This window comes from Hyperolius riggenbachi, chromosome 1, assembly GCF_040937935.1.
Source record: "Hyperolius riggenbachi isolate aHypRig1 chromosome 1, aHypRig1.pri, whole genome shotgun sequence".
NCBI lineage: Eukaryota > Metazoa > Chordata > Amphibia > Anura > Hyperoliidae > Hyperolius > Hyperolius riggenbachi.
This window is the reverse complement of record NC_090646.1, coordinates 406,367,154-406,387,441: the sequence shown is the minus strand read 5'-3', so window position 1 is coordinate 406,387,441 and position 20,288 is coordinate 406,367,154. Positions and strand designations below refer to the sequence as shown.

The 20,288-nt window shown below is 40.7% G+C and overlaps 1 protein-coding gene across 1 annotated transcript in view; it reads left to right on the top strand.

The window, feature by feature from the left end:
- RIC1 (RIC1 homolog, RAB6A GEF complex partner 1) overlaps positions 1-20,288 on the top strand; it is a 190,859-nt gene that overhangs the window by 90,774 nt on the left and 79,797 nt on the right. Inside the window, exons 7-12 of the mRNA XM_068235469.1 lie at positions 4,096-4,187; positions 6,493-6,581; positions 9,775-9,919; positions 13,793-13,841; positions 17,216-17,359; positions 19,272-19,454. Of these exons, the coding sequence (XP_068091570.1) occupies positions 4,096-4,187; positions 6,493-6,581; positions 9,775-9,919; positions 13,793-13,841; positions 17,216-17,359; positions 19,272-19,454 (702 nt within the window). The remainder of the gene's footprint in view (positions 1-4,095; positions 4,188-6,492; positions 6,582-9,774; positions 9,920-13,792; positions 13,842-17,215; positions 17,360-19,271; positions 19,455-20,288) is intronic.

Below are 20,288 nucleotides of genomic sequence, written 5' to 3'. Positions count from 1 at the left end.
CCTGCACAGGAAGGCAGTAGTGTGAGCATTTCAGTAATATTTGCCATAAACAGGTGAGGTTGCAAACACTTGTCACCTAATGACAGATACTTAAAAAATAATCCAATAGTTCACTTTCATTTTCTTCAACTTTAGTAAATCATCCGTATTGTGGCGCCTGAATATAGCGTGTGTAATACTAACATAAATTTCGGCACATTTGGGTCTTTAAGATCTGCTAAAATGAACTGTAGGAGGCACCCAAAGGTATTCTAATTACTAAATCATAAAATACAGGAGTAAATTTGTCTTGCCTCCATAAAAGAACAAACCACTTTTGGTAGTAATACATTTTAATGATGCACAAAAGACAACTTATTTCATGGGTACTGGCCCACTTTTTCAAGTCAATAACAAGTGCCTAAGTCTGCAGCAGTCATGGGTGTGGGTGCCTCTTTTTCAACAGTAGTGGGTGCCCACACCCACTACTGTTGCAGACGCACTTGTTATTGACCTGAGGAAGCGGGCCAGTACCCGTGAAACACATTATCTTTTGTGCAGCATTAAAATGTATTCCTACCAAAAATGGTTTGTTCTTTTATTATTATTATTATTATTATTATTATTATTATGCATTGTATTTATAAAGCGCCAACATATTACGCAGCGCTGGACAATAAATAGGGGTACATACATTGTAACAAGGGGTGACAGACAGAGCGGTAGCAAACGGTTTTACAACCTAGCGCAAGGTTATACATGCAATCAGGATATACAATGCATTTTACAGAGACTCAGCAAATCAAGTCCGAGATGGGCCTCGATTCATCAAGACTTATCGAATTTGTTAACGACAGCTCGGTAAAATACCGAATTCGTTAAGTTGATTTCAGGATTCATCAAATTTATCTACAGCTGTTAGCGAGCATTCGGTAATAATTCGTTAGTGATGCGTTAAAACGGAAGAAAGTGCAATTCATGAAAATGAAAGTGGGCGTGGTTTAGCGTTACATTTAGGATTAGTTATCTCCTTCACTGCTCTGTCGTTATTCCTGTCAGATCATTGCTGACAGAGAAGATGGAGCCATTTGAAGTGGTTATGTATCAGCTGAGAGTGATTCAAAGGCGCAGAAGGGCAAGAATAAGGTCTAGAACCATATCAATTTGCAAGAGAATAGATTAATTTGCTATAACAGGACATCTGCATTTCTCTTGAATCATCTTGTAAGAGAACAAAGGCAGTGCTAGGGTTAACTTATTTGCTAGCTGCACTATATTTTTTTTAGAAAAGGCTCCTTTCAAGCCGCAGCTGGCGAAATTGTGTGAATGTCCCAAACCACTTCCAGAATCCTGGTCCAGGTGTTAAAGGACTTCCGAGGCCAAAATGAAGAAAATTGCACTATACCTTTTTATTAGCAGAATCCACGGAGGACGTCCTGCACGTCCCCTGCTCCGTTCCGCCATCAATGCAGGCCTTTCCGTTCCCCCAGGGCATGGCCCGGCCCGACTTCTTCGAACTGGTCGCATCAATTCCACCTCTAAGATGGCCGCTGCCTTGATCCGCGGCTGCGCAGTACGCTTTGCCGCGAGTGCGACTGCGCAGCCTTTAGCCCGCCTCCCGCCGCGTAGTGGGTCCCGACATGCTCCCCAAGTGTACATCGGGCGTGCTCACATCACTGCGCAGTCGCACTCGCAGCAAAGCGTACTGCGCAGCCGCGGATCAAGGCGGCGGCCATCTTAGAGGTGGAATCGATGCGACCCGTTCGGTGGGGTCGGCCATGCCCTGGGGAAACGGAAAGGCCTGCATTGACGGCGGAATGGAGTGGGGGACGTGCAGGACGTCCTCCGTGGATTCTGCTAATAAAAAGGTATAGTGTAATTTTTCTTCCTTTTGGACTCGGAAGTCCTTTAAGCCCTATTCAGAATGTTGCTACGTGGTGTTCAAAGGACTGCCTTTTACCCACAATTCCATGGGAATCTTATGGCCTTGTGTTAAATTACTGCTGTAAAATGGAAATATCGACACGTTACCGAGTGGTTACCGAATTGTTATCAATATTTTATCGAATTCACACCGAATGCAGAAAAACCTTGATGAATACAACTAGAAATCGATAAACTTCGAATTAGGTAATTTAACAAACTGGAAAAAGTTATCTCAAAGACAATTATGAATCGAGGCCTTAGTCCATGAGAAGGGTGTCATTGCTGGGGTAGCAAAATTAAGGAGGACACACTAAGGGAGGGGGGGCCCTGCCAAAGGCTTACAATCTAATGGTGGTAAGGCAAATTTACTCCTATTAATTTTATGATTTAGATATTTGAATATCTTTGAGCTTCTCCTACAGTTCCTTTTAGCAGTAGTTCAACCCTTCGGGGTAAAGTATTGACACCATGTGTTTTAATAACCCAAAGAGAGCCATCAAACGGGAATGGTACGTTTCTCGTAGGCTCTGTGGGTGGTTGCAGGAGTGCAACTACTGACAGAGCCTTGCAGTAGTGCAACTTTGTGAGTATATTTCATTACTCTGTTCTTATCCATATACCTAATGATACTGCACCATCGGGCTCCTGGTCTCTCTCATTACAGAATCTTGGCGGTTGGAAGCTCAGCCACCAGGAGTCATCCAAAATCTTTAAGATTTGAGTTGAGTTAATGCAGTCTTGAACGGCTACGTTTTTACTGGACAAGCAAATGCGCTGCCCATAGCCATTTATGGTGCAACGCAGCCGAGTGCGGACACGATTGCGATGTGAAAACAGGGCGGAGCAGAAACTGAACTTGTCCACGCTTATCCGCATGGAGAGAAGATAAAGTAAACCGAGCCCAAATCCTCGTAATTTGCCCTTCTCTAACCATTTACCATTTTAGTGCGCTGGTCTTGGTGTCCAGATATATAGTGCATCTGAAAAAGTATTCACAGCACATCACTTTTTCCACATTTTATGTTATGTTAGAGCCTTATTCCAAAACGGATTAAATTCATTTTTTCCCTACAGAATTCTACATTTAACACCCCCATAATGACATCATGTAGAAAGTTTAGGTGGGGTTTTGGCAAATTTATTAAAAATGAAAACTGAGAAATCACATGTACATAAGTATTCACAGCCTTTGCTCAATACTTTGTTGATGCACCTTTGGTAGCAATTACAGCCTCCAGTATTTTTGAATATGATACCACAAGCTTGGCACATGTATCATTAGCCAGTTTCACCTATTCCTCTATGCAGCACCTCTCAAGCTCCATCAGGTTGGATGGAAAGTGTCGGTGCACAGCAATTTTAAGATTTCGCCAGAGATGTTCAATCTTATTCAAGTCTGGGCCACTCAAGGTCATTCACAGAGCTGTTCTGAAGCCTCTCCTTTGATATCTTGGCTGTGTGCTTAGGGTCTTGTCCTGCTAAAAGATGAGCTGTCACCCTAGTCTGAGTTGAAGAGCGCTCTGCATCAGGTTTCTTCCAGGATGTCTCTGTACATTGCTGCAGTCATCTTTGCCTTTATCTTGACTAGTCTCGCACTTCCTGCCGCTAAATAACCTCCCCACAGCATGATGCTGCCACCACCATGCTTCACTGTGGGGATGGTATTGGCCTGGTGATGAGGGGTGCCCTGGTTTCCTCCAAACGTGACACATGGCATTCAAGTCAGAGTTCAATCTGTGCCTCATCAGACCAGAAAATTTTGTTTCTCGTGCCCTGAGAATCATTCAGGTGCCTTTTAGCAAACTCCAGGCCGGCTTCCATGTGCCTTTTACTAAGGAGTGGCTTCCATCAAGTCACTCTACCAAACAGGCCTGATTAGTAGATTGCTGCAGAGATTGATCTAATAAGTATGCTTTGTGCCTAAAATTGGAAACTCTGCAAACGCTGCATAGTTTGAAATCTGTCAGAATTTTTAATTTTCTTATGCAGCAAAGATGGACATGCAGAATTCTCTACATTGCTGCTTCACCAAAAACCGATTCGCTCAGTGTGGCTAGTTTTTACTTTTGTGGCTCTTTAATCTGAAACTTAGGAGTCTTTTCTTTATTTATGAAACATAACTAATAAAGACACGGGATATTATTGATTGTTACTGTTACTATGTATGACAGCTTTCTCTGTGTTTTACAGCAAGTCCATGGAGTTTGGGCCCCAGATGTTGTTGATGGCACATGCGTGGCAGTTAATAACAAGTACAGATTAATGGCGTTTGGATGTTCCAGGTAAATTCCATCCTACCAGTGCCCGCAAAATTAATTTTGTCTGCATTATTTTCCTCCAAGCAAAGGAATCTAGTGCTTTTAAAAGTGGAGGTTACCAGATTTTAGGTAATTTCAGAAAAATAAGCAAAGTTATATACAGGTAGTCCTCGGTTAACGAACGAGATAGGGACTGTCGGCTCGTTCTTAACCTGAATCCGTCCTTAAGTCGGGATGCTGTGTCAGCCACCTTTGCCCCCGGTTTTAAAGCAGAGTAGGCGCAGCGGAAGGCCGATAGGGCACATCTCACCTGGTCCACGGCGGTAGAAGGTCCCAGCGCGGCCCGACCTCTCTTTACGTCCACTGTCCCCCCGGGGCTTCTCATGCGTCTCATAATGACGCATCAGGAGGCGCCAACACTAGGGGGCTTTTCCTGATTGCATCATTATGCGACGCATAAGAAGCCGACGGGGAACAGTGGACAGAGAGAGAGGACGGGCCGCGCAGCTTCCGGGCTGCACGCTGGGACCTTCTACCGCTGTGGAACAGGTGAGATGTCCTCTATCTACCTTCCACTGTGCCTACTCTGCTTCAAAAACGTCAGCAGAAGAGGTAGACGCCGATTGCGTGACGTTGTCATCACGGCGGTTCAGCGGGCGTTCGTATCAGTGGGTCGTTCGTAAGTCGGGCATTGGTAAACCGGGGACTACGTGTACTCTGGCGTATATTTTATTTTAAAGGTTCTCAGCTGACTTTTCACTATTGCTCAAATTATCAGTGTAATCACCCCATAGATTTAGGGCTTTTTCACACCGTTTAAGCATTTTTCTGTGATGCGTAAAGCCATTAGAACTGACAGCCTGTACAAAACCGCGTAATACGTTCATTCAGTGCATAATGGAGTTTAACTGGGTAATGTTTCTCATGCTGTAAGTTTACCTTTGCTTTTGTTAGTGTGAAATCATCCATTCATCATTATACTTTGAAAGAATTTGCTTTTCTAATATAGTTACATAGTTATTTTGGTTGAAAAAAGACATACGTCCATCGCGTTCAACCAGTACAAAGTACAACTCCAGCCTGCTCCCTCACATATCCCTGTTGATGCATAGGAAGGCGAAAAAACCCTTACAAGGCATGGTCCAATTAGCCCCAAAAGGGAAAAATTCCTTCCCGACTCCAGATGGCAATCAGATAAAATCCCTGGAACAACATCATTAGGCATTACCTAGTAATTGTAGCCATGGATGTCTTTCAACGCAAGGAAAGCATCTAAGCCCCCTTTAAATGCAGGTATAGAGTTTGCCATAACGACTTCCTGTGGCAATGCATTCCACATTTTAATCACTCTTACTGTAAAGAACCCTTTCCTAAATAAATGGCTAAAACGTTTTTCCTCCATGCGCAGATCATGTCCTCTAGTCCTTTGAGAAGGCCTAGGGACAAAAAGCTCATCCGCCAAGCTATTATATTGCCCTCTGATGTATTTATACATGTTGTTATTGTTATTGTTATTGATGTTAATTAGATCTCCTCTAAGGCGTCTTTTCTCTAGACTAAATAAACCCAGTTTATCTAACCTTTTTTGGTAAGCGAGACCTTCCATCCCACGTATCAATTTTGTTGCTCGTCTCTGCACCTGCTCTAAAACTGCAATATCTTTTTTGAAATGTGGTGCCCAGAACTGAATTCCATATTCCAGATGTGGCCTTACTAGAGAGTTAAACAGGGGCAATATTATGCTAGCATCTCGAGTTTTTATTTCCCTTTTAATGCATCCCAAAATTTTGTTAGCTTTAGCTGCAGCGGCTTGGCATTGAGTACGATTATTTAACTTGTTGTCGATGAGTACTCCTAAGTCCTTCTCCAAGTTTGATGTCCCCAACTGTATCCATTTATTTTGTATGGTGCTAGACCATTGGTACGACCAAAATGCATGACTTTACATTTTTCAACATTGAATTTCATCTGCCATGTATGTGCCCATATAGCCATCCTATCCAGACCCTGTTGCAATATGACACTATCTTCCTGAGAGTTGATGATTCTGCACAATTTTGTATCATCTGCAAAAATGGAAACATTGCTCACTACTGCATCTACTAGGTCATTAATAAATAAATTGGAGAGCACTGGACCCAGTACAGACCCCTGTGGGACCCCACTGCTAACAGTCTCCCATTTTGAGTACGATCCATTGACCACAACTCTTTGCTTTCTGTCCATTAGCCAGTTCCCTATCCATGCACACAGAATATACCTTTTTGCATTTGCAGGAATTTTACTCTATATAAGATTAACCAAGTGCATGTTTACTCTTTATCCCTAGTGGCACAGTGCTAGTGTATACAATAGACATCACAACGGGTGCTATGCAGTTTTCCCACAAATTGGAGCTAACTCCAAAGCAGTATCCAGGTAAGAATTGATTTGTATTGTATGACCCTGCCTCTGTGATATTTATGTCATGGAAAACACTGAGAATAATCCCACCATCAAGGATGAGCAAACAAACTACATTCAAGAGAAAAATAAAGCACACCCTTTTTTAGTTCTAAGGTTTTGTGTAACAAGACTTACTAAAAAAATCTGATCCTTAGCAGGTCTTTACATAAGTAAATACATTCTCTGATGAAAAAACAACACCTCACATATTACGCTGTCACTATTAAACAAAGGCTACAGTAAGACAAGATGCAGAAGTGTGGAAAATGTAAAGTCCTCCGAAACATTTCTTCTTTGCTTTAAAAGATTATTTTACAGCCTTAAATTTACTATCACAAAAAAATTGTAGCAGAACAGCATTCAAACAGTTAAACACTGCATTTCCTTCTGTGTGGAAAGCGCCTTCAGTTTGTGATTCACATCGAAAAGAGGAGATAACATATTTTGTTTACATTCCTCAGTTTTTACAATTAGTTACAACCAGCCAGAACTGAAACAGAACTGCACTGAGCTGACAAGCAGAGACAGATGAGAAATTCTCACTAGATAGCTCTGTATTTATATATTAAAATCTATGAATAAAATGCTATGGCAGCTTTCAGAGCAGATAAACTGTTCTTTGGGAACTTGTAATTTGTAAACAGGCAATATTACTTGTGCGCAAAAGCAAGTATGGTAACTGAATGGGTAATAAATGTCGGAAAACACGTCTTCTTGAATGTGAGGTCAGAGTTTTATTCCACTTTAAGTACATCCGCATTATTTCTGTAAGAATTAAGAGGGCGAGTAGCAGCCAATTTTCTAACAAATTTAAGTCCATCCTTGTACTGTTAATAATAATCGTGTGGGAAAACATACAAGACAGTTGTCAGTTTTCCCAGGAGTGAAGGTCTCAGCAGAGTTCAGACTCTGCAAGGTTCTGTGAAATTGCAAGATACCCATGAGCCATATTTCATACTCTACAGACTATAATGTTAAAGCTAATTTCAGTACAATTAGAAACAAGCCTGAACTATAATGGCTTGTTTGGAAGGAGAAAGTTTTTTTATTTTTTCCTAGAAAAAAACATGGCAGCACAGCTACAGTTTGTAAAGTTGCATCTCAAGGAACCACAAGGCTTCTTGAGCAATCTCTTTTTACTAGACTAGATTAGAGGAGATATCTGGCATAATTTAGAACCTCATGTTTAGCGAAAACTAAACACAAGCATATAACCACACTCGCCTCATACCATCTGTCAATCCTGGTAATGGAGGATGACAATTTGGGCTTGTTTTACAGCCATGGTACCTGTGCAGCTTGCAGTCATTGAGTCAACCATGAATTACACTGTATACCAAAGTATTCTAGCGTTACATGTAAGGCAGTTAGTGTGACAGCTAGAGCTTGGCTGAAATTGGGGCATGCAACAGAACAGAGCAGCAGCGGTAGGCTGTAAAGCAACAATCTATGGCCATTTTATGAAGTCTGGATCCTTGCCAGGCGACTGCAATCCTTTGGTGTGTATGATGTTTTTTTATCTGGCAGATGTTAGATTGCAATAGTTAGCAGGTGCTTAGCAACTTGTCTCCTAAAGGTAGCTTTGTTTTTTTTCAAAAAGTTATTAGTCTTTTTCATATGATGTACAACATCTTGTTATTCTCCAACTGGTTACATGACAATAGAACCAAGACAGATTAAAAATTATTCATAACTCAGTCATTGCACAATGTCCCGTACCTGTGACCACGCATTGTTAAACGGAAAATACCTCCCACCATCATCCCTCATACCACCCACCCGTCCCAGTTTTATTGCTTGGAACATTGTTTTAAAATGGATTTGCAATGTGATTGGTGAAATACATGCCAGCTGAAGTGTGGTGTGCCATGAACATCCATGGTATGTGAGCAACAGGTAGATTTTTTTTTTCTACTGCAGTTAAAAGCCTGCAACTGTAGAAGTCTGATTGATATTCATAACCTTTTTGATTGCAAGGTGGTAGACCAGGCAAATGATCAATATCCATAAGATATTGATCATTTACCTGATCTAGCTTAAATAACACAGTGTATGTCTGGCTATATGCTTGTTACACACAATGAGATTTTCTGTCAGGTATACTGTCAGATTGATTATTTAGTCCGATCTGATTTCCAATCAATTTTCTGATTGATTTTGTGTAGAAGTGAACTGGAAATCGGAAATCAGTTTGGACCTGTCAGAAAGAATTGATTTGACAGAAAATATTATTGTGTGTACTTAGCATTAGCCACTTTGTCCAGTAGCCCGTAACTTTAAAGTGTACCTGAGATGGGACCACAGCAACAAAATATACTTACCTGGGGCTTTCTTCAGCCCCCTCTGGCCTGATCGCTCCCACGCTGTCCTCTTCTGACTGCCCGTCAACTGGCCCTGGAAAATGATCCAGTTGGGGCCAGTCGACACGAGCACAGTCTGGCCCGACATGCTCCCCTTTCTCGCTACCGTTGCGAGGAGCACTCCCTGCGATGGGAGCGTGTGCGCGACCGAGGCGCCCATGCGCAGTTGGCCCGGACCAAAAGACTTTCCGTGGCCAATTGCAGGTGAACGGGGAGTCTGAACAGAATGACGTGGGAGCGATCAGGCTGAAGGTATCCCCCGGTATGTACCTGTATATTTCATCAGGGCTGTGGAGTCGGAGTCGGGGCAATTTTGGGCACCTGGAGTCTGAGTTGGAGCCATGGTTTCATAAACTCGGGAGTCTGAGTCAGACTCAGATTTTTGCACAAAATCCACAGCCCTGTTAAGTATTAGGCGAGGATTCTGAGTCAGAGCCATTTTTGAGTTTAAGTTGGCAGAATTTTGTACCGACTCCACAGCCCTGTATTTCTGTGGACCCATCTCCGGTTCCCTTTAAAGAGGTGGGATGTTCAGACAGACAAGTGAGGGAGTCAGAAAAACGTGACGCTATAGATTATGGAGCTGGGGCATGTAGGTAATATTGTTTGGTACCACAAGCATTATTTACATGTTCCTACTTTTTCATTTAGAGTTGTTAACTTATCTCTGAGTAAAGTATAACACATTTTGTGACTGGTTAAGTTTTATTCCTGTTTACATTGTTACTGTAGATCTAATCACAAGATATATAGTATATGCATTGGTATGTTATGTAAGAAACTGACAATGCATTTGGTGTTACTAGATATATGGAACAAGACTGGATCAGTCAAGTTAATACGGTGGTCACCTGATAATAGTGTTGTCATGGTGACCTGGGAATGTGGAGGCCTTTCTCTATGGAGTGTATTTGGGGCACATCTGATTTGTACTCTTGGAGGAGACTTTGCGTAAGTAATCGCATTCTGCTCATGTCTGCATGGCCATACCTGTGTGTGTCCTAATATCTGTAATAATTCAGTAAAGTGAGAGTCATGTGGAAATGAACAGTCCTAGTTATGTTAGTAAATTAAATAACCTATTTTGTAAAACCGTGCAGATTTCTAAAAGATAAGGGAAATATTTATGTACTTATGTATAATTTTCTGCAAGCTTTGTTCACCTCTGATGTTTTTGCTTCCACATTGGTTCCACTTCATACAGCTGTTCTAGAGATAATTATTTTCAAAAAGTCATTTGTGTGACCTAGAGATGTATCAAGTCACCCCAACTTCTTTCACCTATTGTTGCTTAGAGATTGACTTTATCTGGCCAGCTTTGCAGCTCAGCCAATCTTTATCATTGTGAGACTGCAGTATAGTGCTGTGCGCAGAGATCATCATTGCACAGGAGGAAAAGAGGCAAGGTGAGGTGACCTAAGCACCCTCCTGGCTCCTTCCTAATTACCTTTTTTTTTTTTTTTTTTAGTTCACAAAACATTGCTTAACAATGCTTGGAAAATGTGAGGTGGAACTAGGGTTTAAAAGATGTTCTTCTGAATAGTGCATGATTACATTGTTTTATCAGTTTTTATCTAATCTCCAAGAAGAAAATGGAGTTGAATTGAACACTACCCTCCCTGGCGGGTTTTTTTTTTTTATCTAATTTTTTTTTATGATGTAGCTAGCCTAGCGCTAACTAAATAATAAAAAAAGGTGCAATCTCCCAGAACATAAAATGTTTGTAAGTAAGAGACTGCCTGTGTTCTTAGTAAAATTTGTGTTGAGCCCCATAAACATGCATTTGCCAATGTATCAACAAACTTTGGTTTGTGCTGCATGCATTTAAAAGAAACACGAGGTGAGAGGGACATGGAGGCTGCCATATTTATTTCCTTTTAACAATACCAGTTGCCTGGCAGTCCTGCTGATCTGTATGGTCAGTAGGGTCTAAATCATACACTTGAAACAAGCATGCAGCTTATCTTGTCAGATTTGTCATAGACATCTGATCTGCATGCTTGTTCTGGTTCTATGGCTAAAAGTATCAGAAGCAGTGCATCAGCAGGACAGCCAGGCAATGTGCATTGTCTAAAAGGAAATAAATATATCAATCTCTGTATGTCTCTCACCTCGGGTTCCCTTTAAATATGCCTCATTTAAATTGCTTTTGTGACTATTGAGGTCAATGGTAAGGCATTATAAAGCATTGTTCACGTGAGCCTATATTCTTATTTTGATCGTACAAGTGATCTGACCCAATAAAAACAACAAATAACCAAAGTGTGTGTGTGTGTGTGTGTGTGTGTGTGTGTGTGTGTGTGTGTGTGTGTGTGTGTGTGTGTGTGTGTGTGTGTGTGTGTGTGTGTGTGTGTGTGTGTGTGTGTGTGTGTGTGTGTGTGTGTGTGTGTGTGTGTGTGTGTGTGTGTGCGCACGTGTGTACGTGTGTGTGTGTGTGTGCGCACGTGTGTACGTGTGTGTGTGTGTGTGTGTGTGTGTGCACGTGTGTACGTGTGTGTGTGTGTGTGTGTGTGTACGTGTGTACGTGTGTGTGTGTGTGTGTGTGTGTGTGTACGTGTGTGTACGTGTACAACCAGTTCATGCAAAATGACAGAAATACACTGGAACTTGTTTGGTAGTGAAAGATTGGAAGGAAGTGTGTATCTTGATTTCACCTTCCCTCCTGATTGATTACTGATCAGGATATCTATTCAGACAATCAAGTGCCCAGAATGTTGGCTGCAGGTCTTAAGGGGCCCATACACTGGTCGATTTCAGCCATTGATCGATGGATTCTATAGAATCGATCGATCAGATTTTTATCGATTTCGATGGATCAGATTTTTATCGATTTCGATGGATTTGATCTATCTCACAGGATAGAAGATCTAGGTCGATCTGCTGCTGATAGCAGATCGATGGCCCATAGAGTTGCATTGGATCTAATGGTCCAAATACATTTAGATAGATTTCATTCTGAAATCTATTGGAAATCTGTTCCTAGTGTGTGGCACACATCAGATAGATTCCTGTCAGATTCAACCTGACAGGCATCTGATGGTCGAATCTGCTGTAAATCTATCTATATCACTTATAGATTTGCAGTAGATTCGAACATCAGATGGATTTGTCAGATGCCTGTCAAGTGCAATCTGACAGGAATCTATCTGATGTGTGCCACACACTAGGAACAGTTTTCCAATAGACTTCAGATTTAAATCTATTGGAAATCTATCTGAGTGCATTATTCGACCATTAGATCCAATGCAACTCTATGGGCCATCTATCTGCTGCCAGCATTAGATAGACCTAGATTTTCCACCCTAATGCTGGGAATACACTGTACGTTTTTGAGCCATTAAGATGGCTCGATTGATAATTTCCGACATGTCCAATCTCCCTGTAAATAATAGGATAGAGAAAATAAGGGGAGTGGAACTAACAATCAACACATGGTTTACAAAAATATCAAAAAATACTTTATTAATCCAAAAACACTCTCAAAAAATAACTAAAGTTAAAAATATACAGCTAGGTGGCCACCCTGCGGTCAAACCGGCGCCCTCACACTCACACACCAGACCAGCTCATTCACCAGACCAACTAAACAGAAGATCTTAATGTCCATAGGGACTAGCGAATAGAGACTGAATTGGTTGTTGCTTGAACATTTAATGAACGTGTCCCCAAGTTCTCATAGCTTAGTAACAGCAATAAGCACTAGTTTTTGCTAGTAAAAAGTTCCAGCATATTAGGCCATAGAGATATGTCTCAGATGAATGTCTTATCAGCAGCTAAGCCAAAGGAGAGCAAAGCACATGCAGCACTGTTGGCCAATATGAGCCAGTGAGGCAATATTCCGTACATGCACAGCATAAATTTTATCTTGTCTTACCGACCAGATGATATCAAAACGTCCACACGGATCTCGGCAAACAAAATACCTCATATGAGTGTCACTCAGTGGTCCAAAGCTGGCCACGCAATCAGCAGGATTGGCCCCACTATATTGAGGTTTTGAGATGATATGGATAGTGGTCTCTGTGATATCAGGCAAGTAAGGGATCCAGCCAAAAATGGCTACCGTGCAGGTGGTGAGCGATGTTACCGGCTCACAAGCGTGTACCTTGATGCAGGTTTCAATTCAATGACGGTGGATCCCATGGGTCTGATAGAGCCTATTGCGGTGACCTGGTCGCGAGGTGTGGCATAATCCGGCAAGGTAGCAGGGGGTTCAGCATCTAGCTGCAAAGCGTATCCACGCCAAACGAGCCTGACATGTTTCGCTGGCAGGTGGCCAGCTTTCTCAAGGGAGGCGTGGTGGACAATGTCCAATCTCCCACCCGATCGCTTCCGTGCTCGATTTCGCATAGGGAACAATGGGAAAAGATAAGGAAAATGAATGGAAGATAAGAGAATCGGGCGCGAAATCGAGATGGGTGAGTCGATCGGGCGGCAGAATCGAGCCGCAAGAACGCACCTTGTATTCCCAGCATAATTGCTGGGTACACACTATGAGATTTTCTGGCCGATGTACTGTCAGATCGATTATTTGCAACATGTCTGATTTGCTTTCTGATCGATTTCTGAGCATTTTCTGATCGATTTCGTATTAAAGTGCTCGGAAATCAATCTGGAAATGCTCGGAAATCGATCGGAAAGCAAATCAGACATGTTGGAAATAATCGATCTGTCAGTAAATCGGCCAGAAAATCTCAGTGTGTACGCAGCATAAGTGTACTATGCCTAAAGTATGTCAAGGCTTTGTAGATATTTGATAAAGTTGATGGATGGCTTTATTCACTCAGTGAGATTGGACCTTACCGTGACTATTTTTCTTCATAGTAACAGCGCGGATGGTACAAAGAAAGAGACTTTAAAAATAAGGTCTATGGTAAGTATATTACATAAGAACTGTTCTTGATATATCTATAATATTTAATTCATGTGGTGTTCTGTTAAGAAAAGAAATAAAACCAATAAGAGTGTTTCTTGCCTGCCCTGAAGACACCAGCAGATGTTTATAGGTATGTGTATATGCAGCAAGTTTGGCTAATGGCTGAGATCGATGTCTCTCAAGTAAAGCTGCCTGGTATGAAAAAAATGTTTGTTTAAAAAAGGAATACATTTGTAGCTTGTAGAAGTGCACTTCAAATATTGTTATGAATAGAGTACGGTAGGTTATACAAATGTACCAAAAAGTGTCTCTCTCAATAGATAGCCCAATAATGGAGCCTGATTGGCATTAATATTATTAATACTCTATGCTATTCGTAATATGTGCTTTTACTGTTTCAATAAAATCCTTTTGAAATGTAAAAAAAAATAAAAAATTCTATAACAGCATATCCATAACAGTTTTGTTTTTAATCATTTGTTCACTTTCCCAAAGGGAAAACCAATATCAAATAGTCTCTAGTACAAGTTTAAAGAGAGCTGTCAGCCATACTATCTCAGGGAAAAAAACACAAATATATAAGTAGATAAATACTTGCTCTACTTACATAACATATGTATTGCACTGTCCACGTTATGATTCCTGTGAATTTTATAAAGGAAAAGTAGAGAATCCTATTCTAGACAGTTTCCATATTTACTGTGGCTATTTTTAAGCCAGTAGTGATGTAATATCCGCCCTTAATCTCCTCTGCCTGATTTGCCCGTCCTTCACTATAGAAAGTACATTGTTTCAGCCTGAGAAATTGTGGCCAGTCAGAGAGGAACAGAGGTGTGGGAGGGGAAAACAGGAGGGAAAGAGGCTTCAGCCAATCAGACTGCATTAGTTATGTCAATGAGTTTCAAAATGTTTTCTATAGTGAAGATCTGTTCTACAAGGAGATTGTCAGGATATTATTGTATGGTGTATTTACTTGTATGAAAATAAATAAAATAAAAAAATATATGTTCTATAGATTTTAGTGATAAAGTGACATTGACCTTAATCTGAATCCGGTTCTGAAGGATCTGAAGAATTAAATATTAAGAGTGTGCATGTTTAGCCAGTTGTTTACAGGACTACAGTAGATTCCTGTTATTGGAGGCTGCTTTTGTGGCGCACAGAAGGGAATATATCTGTAGCCATCAAAGAGCTCACGCACTTCCCTGGGCCTGTGCTTACTACTTATAGGGGGTCTATTGAGGACTAATAAACAAAGCATTCCAATTTTATCAGGCCAGGACTTTGTAGAGACTAGGGATGGTCAAGGAAATGCAAATAATTTTGAGTTGATGCACGATTATGCAAATTTTGTATGCAAACTTATACAGTTTGAAAATAAGCCATTCAAATTTTACCTCAGCAGCATTTGATTGGTTCATTTTCAATTTGCATAAATTTACATAATGATGCAGCAACTTGAAATTATTTGCATCACATTGATCATCCCTAGTAGAAACTGCAGTCAATGGCTAACACTGGGAAATGTGACTGGCAGCATCACATTAAATGCTTAGGGGAAAAGAGAAGGCACAATAAAACTCATTGTAAAATAAAAAGTACTATAAACGGAGGACACTTTATAAGGTGGTATTATAAATATGGAACATTGTGGGAGATATTCTAATAGTGGCACCATATAGTGTGCAGTATAAATGGAGGATACTTTACAATGAAGTCACTATAGAACGGATGCATAAGGCACTCATTTTTTATGATTGGCAGTAGTTGCAGTCACAGGTAAAGGGCATTTTTTTTAATAAAGTAGTGATGAGTTAAGCTGATCAACACTAGCAATTTCTAGAAAAGTGTGTGTGTGTTTCCATATGTATACATCCACATTTAAGGCAACATGATTAACTTGTATGCCTGCTGGGCAACTCATGATTCATTTCTTCCTTAGTGACTGGCTGCCTGCTCATTCCAGGTCAGTCAAAACCACACCTCCTTTACACAAATAAACGTGGGGGGTAGAGTTTTTGCTACCTCAACTGAAGCCACGACACCCTTCTGTCTGCCTGAACGCCTTTCATGGCTGCAGGGAGGCATGGCTTTAAAGTGGTGTTAAAATATGTGGGGGGTGGAAGTGAGTAGGCAGCTTAAAGTTGCCAAGGGGAAAGTAAGTGTATGATTGGCATCAGGTATTACTATTTTATTTTGCAAAAAAACTTTCTTTAAAAACATTTTTATGCATGATTTGATTAAAACCATGTGCATTTAAACTGCCTGTAAGAATATTGACTTATCGTGCCTTTTTACCAATGTTAGTTATCACTGTTGCAGCTATGTTGGAAGTTGGCTGGCAAGAGAGCATAACTCAGTTGCTTTGCCAAATGTTTTGTACTTGTGTAGGGAAAAAAAAAAAAACAATCTCACTATTTATCTTTGTTTGGTCTTCTCTAAACAGATAACTGAACATGAACTAACATAGCCATGTAAAATCTGTAGGAGGAATGCGTAGAATGCTGTTTGCTCAGTGTTAGGGCCAGATCACATTGGCTATAAAAAAAACAGTCCATTTAGCGGACTGTAAGGCCTAGTTCACATTAGAAATTGCCAGCGCAATCGCAAGGGCTGAGTGCTTTTGTAAGCACTTTTCCCTGCGCTTTCAGAGTGATTTGCGCTTTAAGCGCTTTTCTAAGCGCTTTTGTTTGGCGATTTTTTTTTTTTATTTTTTATTTTTTTTTTTTTTAAATCTTCTTCTTCTTGATGACAATCAGGAAGTGATCTCTTCGACCTGGAACCGAATAAATACAATGTATTTATTTTTAAAAACGCTCACCAAATCACTTTTCAAAGTGCTTTTTTTTAGCGCTTTGCAATTTTCCTATACTTTGTATTGAAGTGCAAACGCTCAGGAAATGGTGCAGGAGCCACATTTGCGATTGGAAAGTAAGCTCATCGCTCATGTGAGAACTCTCACATTAAGAAACATTGCTCAAGTGCTTTTAAAGCGTTTTTAAAAATCGCCAGAGCTTTTAAAAAAAATGAAAAGCGCTCATAGTGTGAACATGCCCTGACTGACTGGATCTTAACAGATGTGAACAGATCCTATATTAATCAATAGGATGTGTTTGCATTGCTAAGTTGGAACAGACTCCAAGTTTGCGGAGAGATCGATTTAAAAAAATATATTTTCCCCGGATCGGCGGACGTAACAGAGGGTAACATATCAAAAACTGCTAGTTTTCATAATTTTTACACGGATCAGTTTTTGATCCATTCAGTTTGAACCGGCCCTTACTTTTGGTAAATGTTGCACAGAGTTGATGCTGTCTAGCTGGTACCAGGGAAAAACCTCTTCACATGTTTATTTATCTTCTCTACCGCAGAACTGGGGACCTGAAGGCTATCACTTGTGGGCCATTGCAGGAGATGCTTCAGGTCGTGGAGCAAGTGACAAAACGCTACCAAAACAGTCTGGGATACTGCAGTTTCAGTTTATAAAGAGTGCTCTTACTGTGAACCCCTGCATGGTAGGTGCTGATTGATGCGAGTCTAGGAATTTAGGTGCAAGAGATCTCCAGTACTTACCAAGCTGGTGTACACAGGCCTGTTGGAAATTGCATGGGTTTGCATGGTTTTTATATCTCAGCAGGCAGGCCTGTTGTGAGTCCAGGGCTGTTACAACCCCTCTCCCCACAGCCCAATAGCTATAAGTCGTGATTGTTTGTGTTTTTTGTTTGTTTTTTTTTTGTCATGAAAATAAAATGATTTGCCCAGTCATTCACCCTGCATGACAAACTTGCTAGAACAGTTTCTTGCTGAAGTCCCAGCTGTGGGATTTTTGTATATGTTTTGCCCACAACTTGGGGGAAAAACCCCCACTGATTTATGTAGAATAACATGTAAAACAGAGTAGCTTAATGTAAATATTATCAGTGTATGTTACTGTTTCTTTTATAATGTTTATTTCTATGTATGAATTTTAATCATATTTGTACAAAGGCGAAAACATGTTTGTGGAGTACATTTAGTTCTGCTTTGCAGCTGTGAGCAGGGCCCGTTCACTTTATGTGCATCATAGATCACCACACTGCACATGGTGATTGATATGCCATGGCCATTAGATAATGCATAGAAAGCAATATCTGATATTCCCACTTGCTATGCTGCCCTGTCATGTTATCACACAGAAGTAAGGGTTTTTGTGTATCGTGCCGGACTTGCCCACTTAGTGTTGATGGGGTACTGCATTGCACCAGATAACGATGCAGTTGGTCATGTGTGGAGGTGGGAATGAGCTCTGAGACTGTTTACACTGAATCATTTGCTGTCAGGCTCAGCTGTAAGGTAATGGACAACTGAGCGCAGTGTATGCGAAGGAGAGCACTTGAATTAATTGTGACCGCAAGCATCATAAGTTACACAAAAGGCACCCAATCCAGGCTTGTCTCTCTGTCCTATAACCACTGTCAGCATTTATACAGCTCTTGCTGTTTGTGGGTATGGTGCAAGTGAAAGCACTTTGTAGCTCCCTTGTGAGGTTAATATCTTGCTCCAGGAGAGGAGGGTTAGGATATGTGCTCCTACTCTTGACTAGTAGATGCACTATATGCTTGCAACGCCCACTATGCATGTTATAGGGCCAGAGTTAGAACACTACTTATCCAGAGGAGCCTCTGTGTAGTGTATGCGACTATGCCAGTCACGAGGACGTGGATATAAATTGTGTAGCTGAAGCACAGCTGTGCACTATTGGGCTTGATCCTGTGAAAAACTTTCAGCACTATCTGCTGCAGCACTAATCGGTGAAAGTAAATATATGTTACCTGAGCCAATAAGATAGATTTTTACCATTAAAAATACTTTTATTTTTTCACTTCATAGTGAAAAATACACACTGTAGCATTATTTCAGAATCGTCATAAATTGTGACAGGAATGTAAAATTTATAATTTTTATAATAGCGCTTTTTATTTTTATACTGGAATTGGTAAAACTTAGAAATGTGGGTTTTTTTCTATTTTTTTTTTACCCTCTTTTTCCTATTAAAATGCATAGAAAACAAAATAGAGGGAAAAAATGCCATACAATGAAAGCCTAGTTAGTCTTGAAAAAAAGATATATATTTAATTTAGGTTGTCATAAGTAGAGATAACGTTAGTGCTGATTAAATAGGGAAGTAGCTAAAAAGTTAAAACTGCTCTGGTTCATAAGGGGGAAACAAGGTCTGGATGCAAAGTGGTTTAAGGTTTAAAAGAGACAAAAAAAGCACTATATTAAAAAGCAAAGCTAAATGACCTTGAGTCATGTGTAGTATCACTTTTTTGCAATTTAATTTTTACACTGCTTTCTTTGTTGATGAATTCCATTATGCGTATTGTGCTTACAATGTGAGGACACAGGGTGCTCAGTGCTTCACAGAGTTGTCCTACTTTCTTTCAGAGCAACCAAGAACAGGTGCTGCTTCAAGGAGAAGACCGTTTGTACTTGAACTGTGGAGATGCAACTCAGACACAACATGTCAGAAGTTCATCGTTGCGTGAGAGGCCTCCATTTCCTGTTGGAAGTGTGGATTCTCAGGGCTTAAGCACTTTACTGGGACATAGACACTGGCACGTTGTACAGGTAGGTTTTTAAATGAATAGAATTTAGCTCCCAGTTTGTGCTTCCTGTTAACTGCTTATACTGGCAGTAACCTGTAGTATGTTTTAACCCTGGTTATTCTCACTGCTTTATAAGTACTCGTGTTCCTCCCTTCCCTGATTATTTCCCCCCCCCCCCCACTGGTTTTTACCATTCCTGTACAAATGGCTCTAGTGAAGTGAGGTAAACCTCTGTAATGCAGCTATTCTGCATTATTGTTGAGTTGAATTTTAGTAGCTTTAAGCTTACTTTAATATTAATACTGTAATGCTTTGAGCATTGCAGAGACCTGGACTTGGGTGTGCTGTGATTAGAAATGAGTGAATTGATTTCCTTGGTTTGGAAATGATTCCCAATGGTTTGGCCTATTTCCACTGGGCGCTGCTTCTGTTTCTGAATTGGACGCGACACCCGTGCTGCTGTGAAGCCGCAGCTAAATCACTATAACTATGCCACACACAGCAATAGGGATTTGGATACATGCTACAGAAAACTACAGCATGCCATCTGAATCACACCTACATAGTATTCGGATGGCAAGCCTATTGTCTGAATAAACAGCGGTTCCCCATCTGGCTTGCATGTGGGGAAATGCTGTGTATTAGGTAGTGGAAAGGGATTCTAAGTGCAAAGTGTTATCTTATTTATCCCGATTTTTATCATTTTTTTTTTTTTTTGCAGCGTGAAAAGCTACATTCTATTTCATATATTTTTATGATGTCCCTAGTCAGACGTTGAGGCATATACATAATCCTTTATTCACACTTCAGGGGAAAAAAAGTACTGTCGTTGTTTAGCATCAACTGCTGCTTGCGT